Below are 23,620 nucleotides of genomic sequence, written 5' to 3'. Positions count from 1 at the left end.
ATACAAAATATTTTTTTTGCCTTTTTTATGCACACAATACATAATAGTATACAGTATAATACATTGTTGCTCATTGTCATTCTGTGGTCAGGTGTTGGTTTCTTGATTTTGTATTGGTGAGTGAATAAAGCCCCCTCACTGTTGGCAGCTTATCGTTTAGTTTAACCCTCTTTTCACACTGGGAACACTTGTAAGTGTACTGAGTACGGTACATGTACCAAGTGTGCTCGGCTCTTTTCAGTGGAAACCTCCTCGGATCGTTTGGAAATGTACCGAGTTCAATTCCATATTTTCAAGTGTACCGAGAACACTTCCCTTTCACATCTGCAGTTATACTGAGAACACAAAAAACAGCTAATAGCTAATAAATAACAACTAAAACAAAACTTGGTACAGTTTGATACATGATACGTAAAAACATATGAATTTAACATTTGGCAGCCTTAATTTAATATAATATAATTTAGTATAATAATAAAACGTTTTGTACTTACTGTTCATAAGCCACTTACCTCATGCATTTAATTTTGTTTTTATCATATTCTATTCTGTGGTAGAAAGGTCCTTATGCAGCTGATCTATATGATGCAGTAGCAATATTACGATCTCGGCAAAACCGAACACAACGCAATTGTTTTCTTTATAGCACTGGAACAAATGCGCATCTTAATTAAAATGTATTCACGTCACAGAATTTACAAATTAAAAACTACCATTCAAATGAAACCACTGTATGAGAGAAGCGTGAATGAAATAAAACCCTGTATTATTATTATAGCCTGCTTCGTGTTCAGTTCTTCTTATGGGATCTGCTGTTTGCACAAAATCTCACCCAGAGTTTGTAGCCTCTCAGCTACTGGCACTACTACGAAAACAAATCTCAAGTTATCATTTGTTTATTATATAGGCCCGCCTAATATAACATATATGACTTAGTTAAATATTCTTAATTCTCGATTGTTTTAAATGTGGCGTTTTAAAAAAAAAAAAAACTTTTAAAGTTTACCATCCGATATCACAGTTAGCTAAAACATAAGTACAATATTTCTACAGCTGAAGAAGAGGCAACGGGATGCTTTTCTTCATCTCCATGAAGTGATATCTTCAATTTCAAGGTGTGCTATAATAATGGCAATAATACTATTGTATACAAGATTCTTCTGGTTTTAGTTCCAACTGAGTTACATCAGTTACTGAACTAAATAATTGACACTTTGGTACACTTGACGTTCGCAACTGAACTGAGAACGATTTTCTTTCACACTGAAGCAAAACTAAGCGATCTGACCCCAGAACGGATTCAACAGTGTCCAGACCGCCTCTTTCATGTGGTCTCGGGATGGTTCGTTTTATCTTTTTGGATCTTTCACACTTAAGGGCAAACATTCCAAACTGAAACGAACCGTACTGGGAAACGGAATGTCTGCCAAGTGTGAATGGGGCCTAAGTGATTTGTCTCAAAGCAAAGTAAAAACAATATATACATTAACATTTGTTACACATTTTTCTCAAAATGGTGGTAGACACAATTAAACGTATTACATGGTTGTATTCAAAGGCGGATACTTGACTTGTATTGCAATGTTTAGTTTTGATGTCAATGTAAAAGTACTCAATACATAGTAAAAACTATTTACAGAAGTAATCCTGGTCTCTCACAGTAGGATTAACTATATTCTAGAATAAAGCCTTACAAAACTTTGCCAAGCTATTATGATTAATCATTGTCTGCTCCAGCGTTAATAAATTGAACCACACTGGAGAAGTAAACTGAAATGTTGATATTTACCTAAAGATGCAAACCCAGTTCCATCAAAGTGTGTTCCCTCTTGAGCTGTCTCGTAACACCTGTTTACTGCATATACAGAGATGGGATTGTCTCTGTCCAGTGGCTTGTTATTCAACATTACATTGTTGATGCAGGCGGGAACACTGTGCGTCACCTGAGCGTGTTAATGACAGAAATACAGAATTACTAAATGCTAAGAAAAGGCTGGAATGGAAAATAACTAGTTACATGAGCCAGATTTATTAAGGTCTCTAATTGCAATTTACACCAATGGAAAAAGCAATAAAAGACATTTCATTTTTTTGTTTACTTGATTTTCTATTAGTTTTAACCCAAAATATACTGCATATATTAACTAATATTGCATATGTTGTATCAATAACATACCATTACATATACATAATTTTCCATATGTATATGTTGTATTCATTTCTTCTTCTGATAAATCAATGTTGGCCCTTGCAACCATTCCTGCTATCTCCCCATTTAAAAGTCATATTATTTTTGCTGTAATTAATTGCTACTATGGTTAAAAGAGTGTCACATATGTCCTTGCCCTCTTTGCTGTGCAGAGAAACACCTACATTTCCAATCTTCTTGGCAGTGAAGTCCACCGGGAGACCTCCCAGGTAAAGTTTCCCTTCTACATCCAGGGTGTCTCCCACAGCCCCGGCAGGAGACGACTCCTTCCCATCAACAGTGATTGTAGCTTTCTTCTTAGCAAAGTCTGTTTTCACCTGGGAATAGCAGTATATTAGGTTAGTGAGCTGGAGATGAAGATCCATCATCAGTGGAATTATGTTTAAAAAACAAGGAGCAAGTAGAGCTATCTACAGCTTTCGAGAATGAATACAACAATCCCTGTCATCTCTGTCTGAAAACCCACCCTTACAGGCACGGCATCTCTGAAAACACACCCTTACAGGCACGGCATCTCTGAAAACCAACCCTTACAGACACACCATCTCTGAAAACCAACCCTTACAGGCACGGCATCTCTGAAAACCCACCCTTACAGACACGCCATCTCTGAAAACCCACCCTTACAGGCACGGCATCTCTGAAAACCCACCCTTACAGACACGCCATCTCTGAAAACCCACCCTTACAGGCACAGCATCTCTGAAAACCCACCCTTACAGGCACGCCATCTCTGTCTGAAAACCCACCCTTACAGGCATGCCATCTCTGAAAACCCACCCTTACAGACACGCCATCTGTCTGAAAACCAACCCTTACAGGCATGCCATCTCTGTCTGAAAACCCACCCTTACAGGCATGCCATCTCTGTCTGAAAACCAACCCTTACAGGCATGCCATCTCTGTCTGAAAACCCACCCTTACAGGCATGCCATCTCTGTCTGAAAACCCACCATTACAGGCATGCCATCTCTGTCTGAAAACCAACCCTTACAGGCACGCCATCTCAGTCTGAAAACCCACCCTTACAGGCACGCCATCTCTGTCTGAAAACCCACCCTTACAGGCACGCCATCTCTGTCTGAAAACCAGCCCTTACAGCCACGCCATCTAAGTCTGAAAACCCACCCTTACAGGCATGCCATCTGTCTGAAAACCCACCCTTACAGACACGTCATCTCTGAAAACCCACCCTTACAGGCATGCCAGCTCTGAAAACCCACCCTTACAGGCACGCCATCTCTGTCTGAAAACCAACCCTTACAGGTGTCAGTGAATATCCATGTTATATCCAACTACAAAACAACAAGGTCCTAGTAAAACCCTTCTTTCTTTTTTTTATTTTCTCCATCACCAACACGATTACTACATCAGAATTTTATTGTTGGAAAGAAGCTGCCCAGCTGACTTGAAAGATTGCGTTGCAGGTACTTACTGTGTGCCACTGGCCGTCATTAACTACATGTGGGAGTGTCACTTTCGCTGAACCCTTGCCGAGGTCATAGATAAAATACAGGTGCCCCTCCATCAACTGCAGAGCTGCATAATCAACCTGGTTTTGGTGGGACATGAAGTAAACCAGGCCACTTGATGCAAAGGTTCGGAAGGTTAACTGGATGGAAAACCTAGAAAAAAAGTGGGAGCAGGGAGATGGAAGGTAAGTTAGAATGAAGGACACACACTCTCATTGTGAGCCCCTTTGGTGCACATATCTAGAAGCCCTTCTATAAACCTTTTTAACAAATGCACAGTTTTTTTTTTTTTTAATTGTACAAAAATCTTTCTACTGTCAAAGCCTATGGTATGCAAACATATTTATATGTGAACTTCATAATTGAGTAAACATCCTTGATCAGTCCAGGCTTGCATTCAGCTTTCTTATGCAACAGATAAGAACTTTCCACATGCAAAGCATTTCTAGAAAATTACAGAATAATCCAGAATTGCCTTTTGGCCAACCTGATTGACAGCAACGCCTTTAAGATAAGCATCCGGCTTAAAGTGCTAAAGAATGCCCTGCCGTGTTTACAAGAAACTTGGCTGTGTCCCGTGTTGTCTGTAGTGCAGCCTTATACTTTGAAACATAATGTTCTCTACTGAAATAATTAATTACACATCATGTGACATGCTTGGGAGCGTTTGCCAGCAAAAAGATGATTTCACTAATAAGGACTGTAGTATATCAAGATCAGACTCTCCTGTAACAGTCTGGATACACTGAAAAAGTATTTCCCCTGGCAAACACTCCTGAGTAAAAATATAAACATAAAAATCCCTAGTTGCTTTACCTATGATGGGTGAATAAAAATATCAAAAACATTGGGAGCATTCTGAAAAATACATTGCTTTGTTATGGACAACACAGATTACAGCAAAGGTAACGCATTTCTGCGAGGGTTCTTTAGGGTTCATGTTATCTGTAAAACAAAAACAAGTACAACTCCATGGTCTTCTATAATGGTATACTCACTTTCTTCTTACTGTGCTCTCATCTAAAGACAGAACCATGTGACTATTTTTGGTCAGGCCAAACTGTTGGGCATTGGGGACTATTGCTGGAATCTCCTCTTCTACACACTGTGGTCATGCAGAAATGAAAGGAGGAAGGTATTGTTAAATCATTAAAATAGACCCATTCATGTTTTCCTGTACATACAGTATGATCCAATAATACTGGTTTAAAAGATCAAAAAGGCATTATTAAAAAAAGATATATATTGTTGAAAGTGTTCCATATATATGCAATGCAAAGCTGAAGACAGGAAAAAACAATGCTGTACATTTTCTTTAATATTAAATGTACATGTTTTCAGGACTGGTGCTGTAAAAAATGTATGACAAAATAAATGTCACATGTGAAATAAAATTATGTTCTACCGCTACACATTTTAGCTCTCAGTCTTTATACATAGCGGGAGAATAACGTGGACACTGAAACACATAGTGGTGCCAACCTTGGCTGGGTCCTGGGTTTTGGAGCTCTGTTCTATAGTGGAGACAGGCCTGGCTGGAGTGGGAGATGGCTGGAGCTCAGACTCTAGGTCTCCCTCCTCCGGCTGGATAACTGGCTTGGGTCTCTCCTCTAGCAGGCAGCTGTCCATGTCCACGTTATGATAGCTCACTGCAGTGGTGAGGTCCAGGAGCCTGGTGATGAAGAACACCAAGGAAAAAAAACAAATGAAGCAACCTATAACTTCAGGTTAAAATTGATACCCTCAAGAACTTGTGCTAAGAAATATCCAAAGCACATTTAACCAAATAACCGAAAATAGGACATGCATGGGCTAACTGCCCTATACTTACTCCATGTTGTAGCCCAGGTTCCTGATACAGCCGTAGAAGGATTTGCCCGTCTTGAGCATGTCAGCGCCATCGCCGGGTGGAACACCTCCAATGTAGAAGCTGGAGACATTGAGAGGGCTGCTCTCTGCTAACGGAGAAAGTCTCATCTCAGTCAGGTTTCCCTCATCCACCTGCACAGTCAACAACCTAGGAAAGCAACAGAGTTCAGAGAAAAGAAGGCAAATGCAACGTGAAACTGCATTTTCAAATACATGTGCATTTGTTGCATCTACTGAGCTATGAAATCAAGAAAATCCTATTTAAATATATAATACTACACCACCCACTTGATATATCGCGGGTGTCGGGGTCTAGTATAAATCCGCTGTATATCGAGGGCCGCTATATAGCGAGAGACCCATAGAAAAATAAATAGGCTAACAAATACTGTACAACCACTCACTTGTTTTATCGGGGGAGTCAGGGTCCAGTATAAATCCTCTATGTAACCTGCTTTTTCTCATTTGTATATAAAAAGCAGCGCACCGTTTAAATTCGTACAGCAGAGGGTAATTGATTCTCATCAACTTCTGTCTCCAAATAACTTCATGACTCTTCCTCTCCTTTCTCAAATACACAGACCGGCTGCATTGAAATAATCCCTTTCCAACAAAAACATAGGAGGCTTGTTGCTAGGGAGCTGGCGTCACTGCCTTGTGGCTTTTGCTAGTGCATTGGTGCCACAAGTGAACATCTCATTGGCTAAAATAAAAACCACTTCAGCAAGTAGATATTTACAGCCCGACTTTCAGAAGACGTACAGGAAAAAACAGGTCGCACAACACCTTTGCGACAGCAGAAAGGTGTCAAACTGTATTTTCAAAAGTCCTTTACGTCAGTGGCACAGTGGCAATTCAGGGTGTGCGCTGAAAATGCACTCACATTTCAACTTGTTAAGTAATTAAAGTCCCTAATTGGTTCTATTTTGGAAACAATGACTTATTTTCAAAAGGTGCAAAATACAAATCCGCCTCAAAATATACTTGCTAAATAAGACATGACCCCTCTCCTGACATAAACTGTCTGCGACCAAAAGGGTTGACTGCAACTTGTGTTTTTTTGATTATTAAAGACCAGAGAATTAGAACAGAGCTATTAGCTATTTCGTTCATAACCAAAAACAGGTCTGTATTTTAGGAATAAAAAAAGTAGTCGTATTATTTAAAGTGGATCATTTTACCCGAGAGGATTTTATACAAATGTTTCTAATGTTTAAAGTTAAATGTCCTTTTCTTGTACTATATAGTGCGATCTGCGAACTATTTATTTTTTATGCAGCTGGTGCCTTTTTCAGAGATTAAAAAATCGTACAGCTCTGCAGTGTGTACAACCATTTAGCAAACTAAACCAGTTGTCAATTCTTAAGGTAGTCAACAGTGTGAATAAGATTTTTTCTTTTTTGCTTTTGGGATAAAACAATGGATTTGCACTGCTGTTCTTTTAAAAAGGGAAATCTTACAGGAGACTCTCTTTACAGCAATGGGTAACGCAAAAGGTAACTCATGATAGCAGTAGAGCACAGGATAAAAACAAAAACTATCGGCCTATATAGTTTGCTTTTAAAAAATATTCCAAGAAAAAATAAACCCAGACTGTACAGCAGTGTAAAACAGAAGGCTACAGTATATCACATTTCCAAATGGGGAGGCTGAAGATAATAATAAACAGGCATTTTATTAGTTGTCAGGCTTTCTTCACATACGGGGTGTAAAACTTTACACCGTTGTAGTGCAAGTCAGGACTCCGGAATGAAAATGCTTATATTAATCAAGCGTTCTGCTTGGTTGCGACTTTGTGAATGCTTCCTTACGGACTGGCGGAGAAAACGAAGTCAGGGCAATTTAGTTGCCAATTTGGCTTGTTAAGGCCCCTGCAATCAATTGCCATTTCAATTGCAGGGGTCGTAAAAACTACTCGCAAAGGGCTTTGCCGTATAATTGGTAAGCAAAAAAAAGTCGTTATGAAAATGAGCTGCAACCTCTATTTTGCTCTAAATTTGCCCCTTCTGAAAATCAGGCTGTTAATTTGCTATTGTTGTGTTATTGTGCAATACGTGTGTATATAATAACAGTACGATATTAATGCTTTGTTTTTAATTGTTTTGTATATTGTTGTTTGTGATGTGCAGTACTAAATAAAATGAACAGTAATTCTAAGTGCCTATGTACAGTATATTGCAGCTAAGGCACATGCAATTAGACAGTAAAAATTGGGAGCCAATTCCAGGACCGAATCCGCAGTAAAACGAGGGGTTGGAATACACAAGTCTGTAGCCCCTATGCTGCCTTACATAAATCTAAGATAATTTATTTCAAATACTATTCACATGTACTCTGATTTGTAGTTATATAACTGGTTTTGTAGAATAACAAATCAGCCTTTTGTCTAAGGTTATTTCCAGGCAAACTAACCAGAGCACTTCTCTCAAGCCGTCTCCCTACCTCTCGCTGCGATGCAGGATGACAGAATGGTCCTCTCCATCACTGTAGCTTCCAGCAGGAGATTTTATCACAGCTTTTTTAGTGTGGCCTTTCTCTCCTGTATTCATGTGGACTTCCACATGGCCACTGATAAGCATAACTGCAAAGAAGGGCTGTACAGGTACAAATGCTTTTTAAAAAATACAATAGGCCAAATGTATCATGGTCTGTACACCAAAATACAATTTGCACCATTTTTTTTTGACAAAGGAAAATACAACTGTTAATGTCCCAAATCTAGAAAACACTTTAGTGGTTCAACTCCTCAAATTGATGTTTTACGTTTTTGGTTACTAGATGTGGAACATTCATAGTTTGTTTTTCGTGCAAATTGTATTTAGGCCTAAAGACCTTTGTAAAAGTAATGGTAATGTGAGTTACCAGGGATCTTCCATGGTTCTGGTTAAATGCTCAGCTGAATAACAAGTGTTTTTACTTTCTTATCTTCAGTGCATGTTCTTAATTAAAGATGTTTAAGATTATTGCCTTGGCATTTAGGCAACATAACACTTTCACAGCAGTTGGTTAGAAATGATTAACTGTGGCTGAAGAAGCTCACCAGGTGTGTCTGCCTTCGTCTGCGCTTTCCTCCTTTGCTGATTCCAGCCAGGATAATGCCAGTGTCGTTCTTTGTGGCGAAGGTTGCCATAAGTTCTGATTCAGGTGCCAGAGACATGGGGTGAAGTTCAAGGTATCCCTCATTCAAGACTGTCACACTGTGGATTGGCTGGACAGGAAAAGCAGCAAATGGAAAGAATGAATGACACCGTTCAGAAACTAGACCACGTGATGACTACTGCATAGAAAGGTTCAGAAAATAAGCCAGTGCATGAAAAAAAACAATAAAGAACTGTTGTCTACATGGAAGTGATATAAAGTCTTTTTTTTATGTGGAAGTAGTACACCCCCTGCCTCCCCATCGTTTTGAAGCCTGAAGAATGGGTATTTTGTCAGGGCTCTCTGGTGCGCCTTAAAATTGACTAAATTTACCTTGGGGAAACTCACGATTGATAACAGCATGATCAAATACATATATACTGTTCAACTTCAAGAAGGGCAATTACTGTTTTACAAAAACAGTTACCGTTGCCATTCTCCAACAAATCATTGGAGTGTTTCTCACCTCCAATACGCAGCCCTTCTTGACCCCATAGGACTCCTTCAGCAAGTCAAAGTTAGAGCGGGCGATCTCCAGATTTTTGATGCAGCCCACGTAAGATCTGGTCACAAGTTGTTTCCTGCAAGACAAAAGTGTATTTGTAAAAATAAACAATTCTGAAATGGTAACAGACATGCACAGTAGAACCATTCCATTGTAACTGGATCCAGGGTCCATCAGATATGTGAAGACATAGTATCTCAGAAGATCTTTATACCCCATTGCTGTTGCTTTATAAACATCTAGGCTGTTATAAATGAACAATTTCAGGTACAACAGTGTGTCCAAAACACCAAAGTACGGTACTGCATGTTTACAATACAAAGAAAATCAGTGAAAATGATTACAAAACAAAGCACTGTAATACAGTATTCAGCAATTTACAAAACAGCATTCCAAAAACAGTTATTTCAGTGTTTTCTTGATCCATGGCATGGGGGGGGGGTTGCACTGAAAGTGTGTGTTTATCTGAGACAAATGCATTTAAAAAATAAAACAACAACAAGCACACACATAGTCAGTGAAAAAATGTTGTTTCAGTAATTTATATGGTAGAGTAATTATATGAATCCTTGGCTTTCTGATTTTCTTTTTTTGAATATGGTTAAACTGGGCAGTTTGTTTTGCATTAAGTGACAGCATGTAAAAAGTCAAACACACCATCATTTAAAAAAAAAAAAAATGTAACTGAATCCATTCTGTCCTTCTAGGAGCTGAATTTACTGTTGTAAACCCATAACTAAATGTGCATTGCCCAGATCCATCTGTACCTTTCAGCTAGTAGAAGCATGTGTAAATGACACGTGCCGGAGGTCTATCGGTTAATAGAGGGTATTATATCGTACAGAATCAAACATGATAGGTTGTTCTACAGTATAGAAAGTAAAGAATACAAAATTAATTTGAAAGTAACTCGTACCTGACGGGTCTTGAGCGAGGCAGCCCACCAATGTAAATGGGGTCCTTGTCTGAACGATTGAGATCTGAGGCAGAACCAGAGGTAGTGCCCTCTTTGGTTTCTCTGTTTGTAGGAATATATGCATCCATCACAGCCAAGTAACCTGTAAGAAGCAGGTACACATTTTATTTCCCCCCCCAATTCACACAGGCCTATTCATCTTGTAGTCAGCATTACTTCTTTTTTTCTAATGCTCTATAATTCTTAAAAAAAGGCATTTAAATATCAGATGTCAGGAACTCATTATATCATCATTGTCAGAATATCAACTCATATCCATGCATAGCTTCTTCACATCCAGGCAAGTACCCAATATATGATCACTCATAGTTCAGTCAAATCAAAAGCCAAAACTCATGCAAAAGTAACTCCATGAGCCAGATAGGGATAGTTTAAAGGTCTTCCCATACCAATTTAGTTCTCATCATAATTATAGGTATATTATACACTAAATAAAAGTTATCTGTATGTTGGCAAAGATGCATTTTTGTTGGGGATAGTCATCCCAAATGGGGAATAATGCATCTTTGCCAACATACATAAATAACTTACATTTTCAATGAAATCGCTCTAGTTTTTACCTGAATATTTTCACTCCTATTATTCATCAATTTAAAAAAAAGTAAAATTAGTAATAGTGCATTTGTTTGTGTGTGTAGTTCAGAGTTGCCAGATCTGTGGTTTTACAGTTGGTCTAGTTTTAGGATCATTTTGTGCAACAAAAACACTGGAAATCTGGCAACCCTGGTAGTATATCTTTTTTTTTTCCCCCTGCTCAGCAATTGAGACTCACAAGACAAATCTGAATGTATTACTTTAGTAAGCATATTTCAGCATTTGGAGTTCATTCACAAAATCTGAAAGTAATTTAGCCCCATACCCTCATCCAACTTTGTTAAGCTGTTCCAACATATGTATGCAATTTTACATAACATAAATAATTTTATGATTTAAAACAAATTTTCCCTTCAGGTCATTAAGGCACAATGGAAAAAATCAACTGAATAACTGAAAACTCAAATGTATCATTTGGTGCTTGATTCAGCCTTTTTTTTTTTTGAGATCAATTATAATCTAATAGTACTGAAACTAAAGTCCTACCTTTCTGTTTGGTACGGTGGAAAGCAATTTTATACCAGTTTCCACTGTTGTATGTCTTATCTGTGATAAGGCTGAGCGGTCCTGATCCTAGCTCAAAGGTGAGCCTGACTTTACCATCCACCAGCTCGACAGACGTGAAATCTCTCTGCAACACAAGAAGTTCAATTAAGCATCACAAATCTACATTATGCTACGTGTGAAGTTAAAAGGTATGGCATATGATAGCCCCAGATTGAGATTTAAAAAACAAACAGAAATCCCAAATTATAAAAATGTATTTTTTTTTCCCCCATAGGACGATACACAATGGTAGCTTTTAAATAAAACTGATTTGCCCTAAAAGGGAAGCCACTCCCATTTTTATCAGTCGATTAACAGGCAAAAACTAAAACATCAACCGCACGGTCAAAAAAGAACTAGGTTTGCTGACATACCGTTCCATTAGAAGCAAGGTAAAGCAGCAATCCATTTGGAGAGAAGGTTTTGAAAAGCATCACTATTTGTGTGACTGTCGAGCGAAGAGCCTTTTCAACAATGGAATACCCACTGCCATCAAAATGGAAGGAAGTGTCTTCATCCTGGGGACTGAATAAAAACAAACAAAAAAATCTTTCTATTAGAAATGGAATTGTTTGGCGCATCAAAACATAATGTGACGATTGGGAAGCTTTTGCTGACAATATGCCATACACGTGGCTGCAAATGAGATGATTGTCTTACCTCATGAAGCAGCCCCTACATTTGCCTTCTCTCTCTGCGTAATTCCACAGCCCAATATTATTCCCGTTGAGTGAAGCCCCTCCCATACAGCCTTTGAAGTGGGTCATTTTCACAGCCGAAGATTTCTGTCAGTTTTAAAGCATTCGATAAATTAACACTCACAGTGAATCTAGTATCTTGAAAAAAAAATCAAGAAAAAAAAACGCTCACCTTAATTTGACCACCAAGACCCCCCACAAAGACAAGAGTGGATTGATTCACATCTAGCACAGTCGATGTGCCGGGGGAGGTTGCTGTCTTTACAGTGGAGGTCTGTGAAGATTTCAATTCTTGAACAGTAATAGAACCAGTCTTTCCAAACCTGGGATTTAGAAAGAAGGATATCATAACAAGACACTCGGGATTCAGAATATATATATATATATATATATATATATATATATATATATATATATATATATATATATATATATATATTTACACCAATTTAAAATCTCATATCTGCAATGTGCATCTGTGCACTTCACCTGGTTGCATGAATCCTGTGCCACTTGTCATTGTTAATCTGAATGTCAGGATACTCCAACTTTGCAAATCCAGAGCCTACATCCCAGAGAAAAGACACTTTTCCGCGTCGCATTTCCAGAGCCATGAAATCAACCTGTTAGAAAGGAACACAAAAAGCAGTTCAAAGTGTACACAGATGCAATCAATCTATTCAGCTCAGAGTTGCCTCACTTTGTTTGATAGACTTTTGTTATTTCAATACACAGTAAATGCAGTTCAATATGTTATGGACCCAGCCTTAAATTGTATAACAATATATTTGTCTAAGAAACTGTGTGGACAAGAGAAAGAACAGTATAACATCTGAATGGCTAAGGATAACAAAATGTTTATTTTTTTTATAGCACAGTGTGTATACTGTATTATACAGTAACCAGACACTGCTCTTCCATTGTTTTCTATGGTGGCCTACTCTAGAACGGAAAGCACAGCTGAGAGATGACACCTGTTCTAAATCCACTGCTTTCTGATTAAACGCTTCTTGTTGACACTCAAGTCCTTCTCTCAAGTTGACTACAATAATTACTTGAGACAAATAAAGGTAAATAAACAAATCACTTAAAAAGTTGTATAATAATGATATTGCTGTTGTGTGTATTTCACTAATAAATGTGACTCCCTTGTTCAAATAATGTTTGACTCTGGAGTCCAGTTATTACCATGTAACATGCCACAGCACTGCTACTGTCCCTTATTGGCATACACTGAATATACGAGAAGTACAGTAAAGTTAGTTTTATTTGTGTGTGTGTGTGTGTGTAAGAACATATAAATGGTATACGTGAGACATTCACAAACACACACACACACACACGATCAATCAATTCATTTCAAGGACGGGATAAACCTCATGGGCCAGCACCTATTATTTTGTTGCTGCTTTGCATTTTATAGACATGCCCTTTATTCGTTGTTGTCGAGCTTACACTGGTGCTGCTGCCCAAGTAGAAGAGCAGGTTGTCGGGCTGGGATGTTTTCACGATCAGCGTCAGAGTGTTGTAGTTGCTGGAGGAGATGTCTGCTTTGTAGGCACGTACACAGTCTTGTTCAGCAGCCACTGCCACTTTAATCTGAAATGAACAAAAAAAAGCCATTACTCACGTGTGAAAAAAAAAAAACAGCTCTGCACCGGATGCACAATGTTACTAAATCTATAGGACCCAATGTCTATAAACCAGGATTGTTTATGCCAACTGTATTTTCACAATGTTAAACTTCTTATCTACGTAACAAATCATTTGCTTAATTAGACATTTTTACTTCTTTTCAGCTCTTGAACAGCTGCATATTTCAAGTTAGCTATAACATTTTATAAGTAACTTGAACTGCAACTATTTAAGAGCTGAAAACAAGTAAAAAAGGTCTAATTAAGCCAATTATCAGTTCAATTAAGGGTCTAGTTAAGTAATTGAGAGCTCGGTTGGAATGAAAACCAGCAGCCACAGGAGGTCCCCAGGTTGTTTGATGAATGCACTGGAGGACATGGTTAACTCTTACAATACTACTATGTGTAATGCTCTTGAAAGGTTAGCGCTACAGAAAACACACCTAGTCTCATATACTCGCTGCTCTCCCTGATATAATGATCAGCTACACTCCTTGAAAACAGCAGGGTGTAAGCTTGAAAGCAGATGCAGGGATACTGGCTTAACTGTGCATTTGCAGGCTTGGAGGTTACAAGGCTGATATAAATTCGGTCCGGTCACCTTTTTTTATTCTTATTAGTCTTATTAAGAATGGCTCTGGCAATCCTAGGTGTCTTTTTTCAACAATAAATTGAATGCTGCTGAAGCCACATTGTAAGTCTACACCATCTGGTTCTAAAGAGCAATGTAATAAGTCTTTGGAATTTTTCCAAACTAAAATAGACAACATTAGACAACTGCTTCTACCTCCTTCCATGCCTGGTGTGTTGTCACCTGTTACAACAGAGTTTACAGGGCCTCTTTTCTCAGACTATAATGGTTGCTAAAATGAATCCTAAAACCAGCTCTCTGGACCCTGTTACAACATCTTATTGTTTCTAATTTTCCAGCCATCAGTTTTCTGGTGGCCAAGATCGTTAATGTGTCTCTCAGCACTGGTGCCGTCCCGTCAGCATTTAAATGTGCAGGTCTAACATACCTTAGACCTGGAAATATTATGTAATTATAGGCCTGTATCTAATCTGCTGTTTCTGGCAAAAAATATTGGAACGTACAGTGGCTAATCAATTATGTAATCATCTAGTACAAAATAATCTTTATGACCCTCTTCAGTCAGGATTTAGATCTCTACAAAGTACAGAAACAGCTCTTGTAAAAATGATCTGTTCATGGCTGTGGATTCTGGACCGTTATCCATCTTGGTACTCCTGGACCTTAGTGCCGCATTTGACACAGTCAACCATGATATTCTTATTAGCCGCCTGGAGACCTCCTATTGGCATCTCCGGCACTGTGTTGTGCTGGCTTAAACCTTATCTGTGGGACAGGAAGCAATTTGGGGGTTATTTGTCCAATTTCAGCCCAGTTTCCACAGATGTTCCACAGGGCTCTATTCTGGGGCCTTTGTTATTTAATATCTATATGCTACCACTTGTCCAGATAATTTGTCACCATAGAGTTAGTTTTCACTCTTATGCCAATGACACTCAGTTTTATTTTCAAACTAAACCCGACACCACAATAGCCGTTTCTGTACTTTCACTCTGGTGGAAATTTAATTATGGATGCAAAAGAGTTTCTTGCACCTAAATTGGTTCCCCTGGGTCAGTTGAGTAATGTGGGGGGCTTGAAATCAGACTGAGTTCTGAAATGAGAAATCTCTGTGTTATCTTTGATCCTTGCCTAACTTTTGAAGCGCATGTTTGAAATGTTACCAAGGTGTCCTTTTTTTCACCTGCATAACATAGCCCGCTTAAGACCTATTCTCTCTCTGTCTGATGTGGAGAGACTTGTGCATGTCTTTGTCTTTTCTCCACTTGATTACTGCAATGCCTTGCTTGCTGGTGCCTCAAAACATGCTCTTTATAGGCTACAGAATGTTCAGAACTCGGCTGCTTGAGTCCTAACTAGATCTAAATCATTTGAACATATAACACCTATTTTGGCATCCCCACATTGGCTGCCTGTGAAGGTCAGGATTGATTTTAAAATGCAACTCTTAACATATAAGGCCTGGAATGGTCTGACACCAAGTTACATCTCTGATAGGTTAACTGAATATTCTGTGCAAAACCTCCGATCTGCTGATGCTGGGCTCTTAATAGTCCCAAAAACCAGGCTCCGGTCTATAGGGCTTTCTGTTGCTATGCAGTTATGGAATGCTTTTCCATAGATAATTGTGTTTTGTGTGTTTTGTTTTAATGCATATAGCCGGCTGTGATTATTTATGAGTATGTATTATTATTCTTGGACTGAAAAGCGCTTTGAGATGTGTCACATGAATTGCGCTATATAAAATAAAGATTATTATTATTACCTGGCTAATACATTTTCTATTTCAACACATTTCTAAAAGCTGAATTTCTAAAGTGAGGAGGTTTGCAAAAGTGTTAATGTGTTTATTAAAACTGTTTAGTATTTAGATCTTCCATTACAAACACTTTACTTTACTTTTTAAAAAGTTAGTTGCACGACCCCTATTGGCCATTTCTAAAACTACCTCACTCCTGAAATTTAGCTTTCATCCAGATGTTTGTTTATTTTTTTTTATATAATAGTTAGAAATCAGGGTAAATAATGTTCTGAGCAGAAACAATAGAGAATAACAGGGCATTGAACAGGTACTGTAAGAAAATAGATATCCCAAAAATGTAGCTATTATAAAAAAATCCCTCTAATAATTAATTTTGTAATGTGATATTCTGAAATGTGATACTTTACAATGTGATATTTTGTAATGTGATACTTTACAATGTGATATTCTGTAAATGTGATACTTTACAATGTGATATTTTGTAATGTGATACTTTACAATGTGATATTCTGAAATGTGATACTTTACAATGTGATATTCTGAAATGTGATACTTTACAATGTGATATTTTGTAATGTGATACTTTACAATGTGATATTCTGAAATGTGATACTTTACAATGTGATATTTTGTAATGTGATACTTTACAATGTGATATTCTGAAATGTGATACTTTACAATGTGATATTTTGTAATGTGATACTTTACAATGTGATATTCTGAAATGTGATACTTTACAATGTGATATTTTGTAATGTGATACTTTGTACTTTGATTTTGTAACAATTTTAAGGTCATCCTGGCTAAGGGCATCTGCTAAGAACTAAATAATACTAAATGTGCGAGGAAGAAGCACACACAGTCTGTTCACCAGGTTGGCAATCCAATACTTACTGAAGCTGCTTGTTTTCGTGCCTGGTCTATCAGTTCCTTAATCTCAGACAAGTTCCTACTCAGGTTATCTCCCAGCATTTTCAGCGGTTTCAGCCGTTCAAAGAGCAGGTTGGTTTGCGTTTCCACTTCTTTGACCCTTTTCTCTGCTGCATTAGCTGATAAGAAGGATGAATGAAGCACATTTGTTATCAATCATATTCTCCCCCCTTCCCCGCCTGCATTTAGGAAGGCACCTCACTTTACAGCCATGTAGTCCTTATCAGGGATATCAGATGTTTATTCTTTTTGATTTTAGGACAGTGCACTTGAAAAGTGTCACCTTATTTCTGTTTATAGTTATCAGCCTAGAAGGGGAAGTGGGGGGTAGGCACGTTGAAGATAAAAAAAAAAAAAAAAACCCTCAAGTAGTTCCCTCACCAGTCTTTGCAGAATCACTGAACAGTTCATTTGTTCGCTTCACAGTTTCATTGGCTCTGGTCACTGCTGAAGAGGTTTCCTCTAGTTTCTGGCTGAAATCTTCAAGGTTTTGGAGAGCTGCAACAGCCGAGACATTCGCTCCCATAGCATGCTCCTTTGCTTCCAAGACTTTCACAGTGATATCTATAATATCGAAACAAACAAACGCACACGCACACACTTACCACACTGCAGTATCTTGTCAGGCCCTACTTCAGATAGCCGCTTCACACAAACAGCTGTTTTATTTTATTTTGCAGTGTGTGTGTTACATATCTGCTAGATTTCAGTGGTAAAACAAACAATACACAAAAAAGGTAAGTGCAACACAGCGCCATCCCATAAAAGGTCATCTGATTACAATTCAGAACTGAAAGAAAAAAGGAAACAGCACTCACTGCTGGGAATGGAGCTTAGTAGCTGCAATGGTTCACTGAGTTGTTTGCTTTTATTTTGGGCATTGTGTTGAATCTTGTTCATCTGCTCCTTCAGTCCTTTTAAATCACTCATGAGACCTACAATGTGCAAACAAGACACACACTACATATATCATGGATATTTTTCACAGTTTAACACTTTGTTACACCTGCTGCTATCAGGTAGATGACTGCTATTCAACCAAGGATCTTTATCTGCTACCTGACAACTGACTTAAGCAATCGAGTAAAAATGACCACGAATGGCTATAAAGCTAAACATAAATCCAAATCCATAGGTAACAAAAAAATACAACAGATGAAACAAAAAGAATCACATGAATAAGGAATGAGCCGAAGAGTATAAACAGATGTAAAAAGCAGTGGTCCAATAGACTGACACACTCACCATTTGTCTTATTGTTTAGATCAGTGGCCTCAGATAGAAGCCTGGAGCTTTCCTGCAGAGATTTTACTCCAGCATTTTTCAAAGAGCCGTCAGCACATAGCGCCTAAAACAAGAACACTGTCAGCAACATACCCAGCAAAGGATATAAATACAGAACATCGTAAAAAAAAATAAAAAAGACAAACTGCCATGAACAACATCCAAGATAGACATATTAGCACACCATAAATAACTAACATGAGTTAGTTTAATCAAAAACACTGGATCCCAAGAGCAAGTCCACAGCCAAGCAAGCGTTGATACTATGAAAGACAGGTCACTGTCTCCGATATTCACAGTATGTGTGCCAAGTTAGCAACACATTCCCATTAAAAGTTTCACAAAAATGCCATGTGAACTTTAGATGCTAAATCAAGTTGGCTTTCTTTACTCCAAAAGACCAAACCCCAAACCTAGGTGACTAAAAAAAAGGCAAACCAATATACAGACTGAATATATATTTACCAAACTCCAGGCAGTAGCTGCGGTGTTGTTAAGTTGTTCTGCCAAACCCTCTGCTTTTTCAATGCTGACTTTGATATTAGAGTTGGCCTGAGCAGCATTTGTTGCATCGAACGACACATTCCTTACACCTGAAAGCGCACTGAAGAACAGAATACACAATCGAGTCAGGAAAAACAACCAGAAATGAAATATCACCTAGCAAACATGGCAAACTGAGACTTTGCATTTGCTCTTCATACTGTCTTAACACCAGCAGACATTATTCTTACATAGAACAGAAAACAGATCTCAAGGCTGATATCCTGACCCACGTATTTTATCATGTGACTGAAACAAAAAAACGTAGCTCACAAAAGCAATTATGATAATAGTACATGCATGTGAACGAAAATGTCGGGACACAAATTTCCAAATTCAGTAGATCTGGTTGGCATGCTGTCGATAAATAACTCACATGAATATAATGCATTTACTAAAAGCTCTCTTTTTCCAGCACATGCAGCATGCTAGTACTTACCTGTGAAGTGAGTCTGCCAGTTTCTTCAGTCCAGCAGCATGGTCCTCTGCCTTGTACACCAGGTCCAGCACGCTTCTCTTTGTCAATTGCATCACAATGTAATCTACTTGTTTTCTGAGCTTAGGATTCCAAAGGGCCAGCTCATCTTTGTGCCCCTCTAGCTGCTGTGCTCAGAGGCAAAGGAAAATCAGATTTGACATATACAACTGCAAGTGTTAACTTTGAATCTTTTGCAAGTTAGATTGTGTGAATTAAAGTTGTGTTTTATGAAGAAAGCCTGCTGTGCTGAATACAGTAGGTTAAAAAGCAACAATCCCAACAACTATTGGTCCACCCTGTACATTGTGTATTTCACAAACAGAAAGATTCTGAAATGCACCATTAAACATACAGCAATGCACCTTAAAATATACTTTTAAACCAAACCTCTGGTGAGACGTGAAAGATTTGCACAGAGCAAAACAAAAAACGTGTATCCCACTTAGATATATACATGTATTGCATTTTCAAACTGAATAAGGATAACGACAAACACTTACAGAAGTTGCATTAACATCGGTCGCAATATTCAAGCCCTCAGTCATCATTGCTTGTGCTTCTTCAATCATCTCAGTTGTCAAGAAGTGGTTGCTGCTGACATTCTGTTTCTTATCCTGTAGCCAAAAGAAAACAAAACATTCACCACTATAGACAAAAAAGTGTTCAGGGGAGCATTCTATCCAAAACAGGGATACTCATTTTGTTCAGAATGTATACAGTAATCTCTCAGCTGTTTTAGTTTGTTAAACTCATATAAAGTGTCACATTTAAAGGGTAATGTGCAGTACAACTGCCGAAATTGGATCATTTGTGTCAGTTTCTGGATTAACAATGATAGACAAAGAGAAGGGGATGTGATACCTTTTATAGGACTAACTAAACACTAATTAATCACAAGCTTCCAAGACCTCGGAATGCAAGGAAAAACAGCTGTGTTGAAAAAACAGGAGTGGTTGCATAATAAACAATAACAAAGACAAAATAAATAAATACATTATCAGAATAAAATGTAAAAATTGTAACGGTAAATACTAATATAGGGAAAGTAAATAGTGAAAAAAAGATAAATACAAAAATAAATACAATATAATAAAGTAAAAGAATAATGTGTGTGTGTGTTCTTGAAAGTTGCATTGTAAGTCGAAGCACATTTTCCCACAGGAACAATGTATAAATTGGGGTTACCTTCCTGACTTTTCAGCCAGATGAAGGGACCAAAAAGGATGTCAAAGCAACAAACACACCCGCAGTTTGCAACTTGTAACATATCAGTGCGCAGCTGGTAAAAAGAGGAGGAAAGGATAGGATGTTCCAGCACACAAATAGGTTGGGCCAGATGTCCGGGGGCATAGGGGAGTTAAATAAGAATCTGCAAGAAGCATTTATCACAAACCACTCCTTACACAATCATAAACTGGTATTAAACTGGTTTCTGAAGTGAACACAACAAGCACACAAGAGGGGGACAATTAAGCCCCAACACCCCAATAGGTATAGACAAGGGGTAAAGAGATAATTAAGGAGGCAGCTCCCTAAACATTGTTTGCTGCGTGCTAGTTTCTGATAGGAGTAAGGGATTTTATGTGAAACTATGTAACTCATGTACATGTAATACTCTGGCAGAATATATTAGTTACTGATGAAGTGACTGTTGTTCTCCAGAGATCTCTGTTGTCCGATGACCACTGCAATAAACCTTTGAAGCAACAATCTGAAGTGATTGATTGTCTCTGATTGTCTCTGAGTTTCATCTAGAACCCTACACAGATAATATAGTTTTACAAAAATGACCCGTTATATTGTACTCATGCAAATATTTATTTAACTCTTTACACTCAGCCCAGTGACTATGTGCATATTACTCAGTACGTTTAAAAGCACAGACTCTGGGCTTTCCAATGACGTATTCAGTGTGTGTACAGTACAGGTCAAACGTTTGAGTGCACTTGCTGGAAACTTGTTTTTTTTCATAACTGACAATGTTTTACGTCGTATACATTTCTGTAAATACTTAAAAATGAAAACACATGTTACAATATACAAAACAAAACATAAGGAGTATCAAAGCAATGTCCAAGAAAATTTAAAATTGTCTAAATCTTGGATCCTCAAAATAGCCACCCTTTGCTTTAATAACAGCCTCACAAACAAGAGGCATTTGGTTAACAAGTTTCAGCAGGAAATCACCCGGCATGTCTTGAGATGTAGGGCATTTGTGGGTAGCTTTGCTTTGACTCTTCTGTCTAGTTTGTCCCATACAAGTTCTATGGGATTGAGATCTGGGGACTGGGCAGGCCAGATCATTAGACTGAGTTGTCCTTCACTTTCCTTCTTCGCCAGATAGTTCTTGCACAACTTTGAGGTCTGTTTTGGGTCATTAATTTGCTGAAGAATGAAGGACTGCCCAACTAGCAGTAATCCTGATGGAATGGCATGCCTCTGAAGTATGCTATGATAGCCATGCTGGTTGAGCTTGCCATGGACTTGGTAAAGATCACCAACTCTGTCACCAGCAAAGCAGCCCCAGACCATGACACTGCCTCCTCCATGCTTGACAGTGGGAACCACACATGCAGAACTCATGCGCTCACCCTCTCTGCGTCTTACAAATACTCAGCGATTGGACCCAAATATTTCAAATTTTGACTCATCGGTCCATAAGACTGACTTCCACTCCTCAAATGTCCAGTTTCTGTGTTTTTTGGCCCAGGCAAGTCTCTTCCTCTTATTCTGCACTCTTAACAATGGTGTCTTTGCAGCAATTCTTCCAGTTAGGTCAGCTTCACGCAAATTCTAGCATTTAGCTGAGCTTGTATTTCAGGGGAAGTTAATCGCCGGATTCGCAAAATTTTATTTTTGAATGCAATTCCCTTATGATTATCAGCTTATATAAGTACATGTATCATATAATGAAATATTAAGTGTTTATAGACAAGTTTATACAGTTAAAAGCATAGATAATCATGAAAAACCTGGTTTCAAGCAGGTGTACTCAAACTTTTGACTGGTACTGTATGTGGTACTCCTAGCAGGAAATATGATCGCCTAAAGTTAAACCCCTCATCATGTGACAGAGTTCACAACTTAGGCTTCGTTTTGCGTCTATTGCTCTTATCAGACATTAAGGGCAAATAAATTAAAAAAAAAAAAAAAAACAGTTACATGCATAAAAAAAAAAAAAAAAAAAAAACGCTAAGCTAGACGGTAAGTACTGCGGTTCGGACACCGAGCTGCACACATGACGCATGGCTCAGGTCTCGTCATGTCGTAAATGCCGTATCAATGTCGTAAAGTCGAAGCAGGGTAATAATGCAAAAGAGTCATAAGTGCCGTGCGTCGTAAGTCGAAGCATCGTAAGTCAAGGATCGTCTGTATGTGTGTGTGTGTGTGTGTGTGTGTGTGTGTGTGTGTGTGTGTATATATATATGTATGTGTGTGTGTGTGTGTGTGTGTGTGTGTGGTGTGTGTGTGGTGTTTGTGTGTTATTATTTCTTATTGTTATTATTTCTTATTGTATTTATCTATCTTTTTTCAATATTTAGTTTCATTCAGTTCTGATGCCACCTTTGAATGTAAACATCAATCTCTCTTTCCTACTTTCACCTGAAGAAAGGACCTTTGAGGTCTCGAAAGCTTGTGATTAATTAGCGTTTAGTTAATCCAATAAAATGTATCACATATCCATCTCTTTGTCTCTCATCTCTGGACTAATATGACTACCATTCCATCTACTATGGATTAACAATTGTTTATGCAGCAACACATAGAAACACAAATTGTTTGTTTGTTTGTTTGTTTGTTTTTTTCCTGGAATACAAGATCTTACATCAAAAGCTGCCAGATTGTTTGACATGGCATGAAGAAGGGGGTTGGTTTTGTTGGCCTTGGTGAAAGACTCATTCACCAGGTTTTGGGCATCCTGCAGCTTGCTGCTGTGTTCAGAGAGGATAGCGACTATTCTCTCCTTCAGCTCCTTAACATCCTTCTGTGGCTTCTCAAACTCCCTCTGAACCCACAGGAGAAGGGCTTGGGCAGCTCTGAGAGACAAAAAAAAAAAAAACATAGCACCATTCACAGCATATATTTCACTGCAATACATGGTTTTTAAAAATTGTATTCCATTATTAAAAGATAAATAAAGCAAATGCTCCAAAAGCATAATTTTAAAACTGATACAGTATCACAGACCCTACAGACTGTAGTAAAATATTCGGTTGAACACGAAAACACAAGCATTAGAGGCAGCTTGAAAACGTTTGAGTAGATTAAAAGATTCCAGAGATCCTGGATTCAACCTTAGCTCGGCATCCACTGATTCAGTATGGCCAGATTACATGACCTTATCCAAAAGCTGCCTCCCTATCCATGACTAAACATGGATACCGCATGT

General features: G+C 38.2%; 1 protein-coding gene across 1 annotated transcript in view; it reads right to left on the bottom strand.

Moving 5' to 3' along the window:
• The window catches only part of LOC121314480 (laminin subunit alpha-1-like), a 70,029-nt gene that overhangs the window by 3,786 nt on the left and 42,623 nt on the right, over positions 1–23,620 (bottom strand). The window contains exons 37-60 of the mRNA XM_041247806.1: positions 23,057–23,267; positions 19,731–19,844; positions 19,192–19,355; positions 18,675–18,813; positions 18,171–18,273; positions 17,744–17,860; positions 17,307–17,489; positions 16,890–17,044; positions 13,463–13,606; positions 12,497–12,630; positions 12,180–12,330; positions 11,970–12,094; positions 11,684–11,834; positions 11,250–11,394; positions 10,110–10,251; positions 9,155–9,269; positions 8,591–8,758; positions 7,993–8,144; positions 5,513–5,698; positions 5,164–5,353; positions 4,680–4,786; positions 3,645–3,834; positions 2,374–2,526; positions 1,790–1,943 (exon numbers count right to left, since the gene is read on the bottom strand). Coding sequence (XP_041103740.1) covers positions 1,790–1,943; positions 2,374–2,526; positions 3,645–3,834; positions 4,680–4,786; positions 5,164–5,353; positions 5,513–5,698; positions 7,993–8,144; positions 8,591–8,758; positions 9,155–9,269; positions 10,110–10,251; positions 11,250–11,394; positions 11,684–11,834; positions 11,970–12,094; positions 12,180–12,330; positions 12,497–12,630; positions 13,463–13,606; positions 16,890–17,044; positions 17,307–17,489; positions 17,744–17,860; positions 18,171–18,273; positions 18,675–18,813; positions 19,192–19,355; positions 19,731–19,844; positions 23,057–23,267 — 3,593 coding nt within the window. The remainder of the gene's footprint in view (positions 1–1,789; positions 1,944–2,373; positions 2,527–3,644; positions 3,835–4,679; positions 4,787–5,163; positions 5,354–5,512; positions 5,699–7,992; positions 8,145–8,590; positions 8,759–9,154; positions 9,270–10,109; positions 10,252–11,249; positions 11,395–11,683; positions 11,835–11,969; positions 12,095–12,179; positions 12,331–12,496; positions 12,631–13,462; positions 13,607–16,889; positions 17,045–17,306; positions 17,490–17,743; positions 17,861–18,170; positions 18,274–18,674; positions 18,814–19,191; positions 19,356–19,730; positions 19,845–23,056; positions 23,268–23,620) is intronic.

Source organism: Polyodon spathula, chromosome 4 (genome assembly GCF_017654505.1).
Source record: "Polyodon spathula isolate WHYD16114869_AA chromosome 4, ASM1765450v1, whole genome shotgun sequence".
Lineage (NCBI taxonomy): Eukaryota > Metazoa > Chordata > Actinopteri > Acipenseriformes > Polyodontidae > Polyodon > Polyodon spathula.
This window is presented reverse-complemented; position numbering and strand designations above follow the sequence as displayed.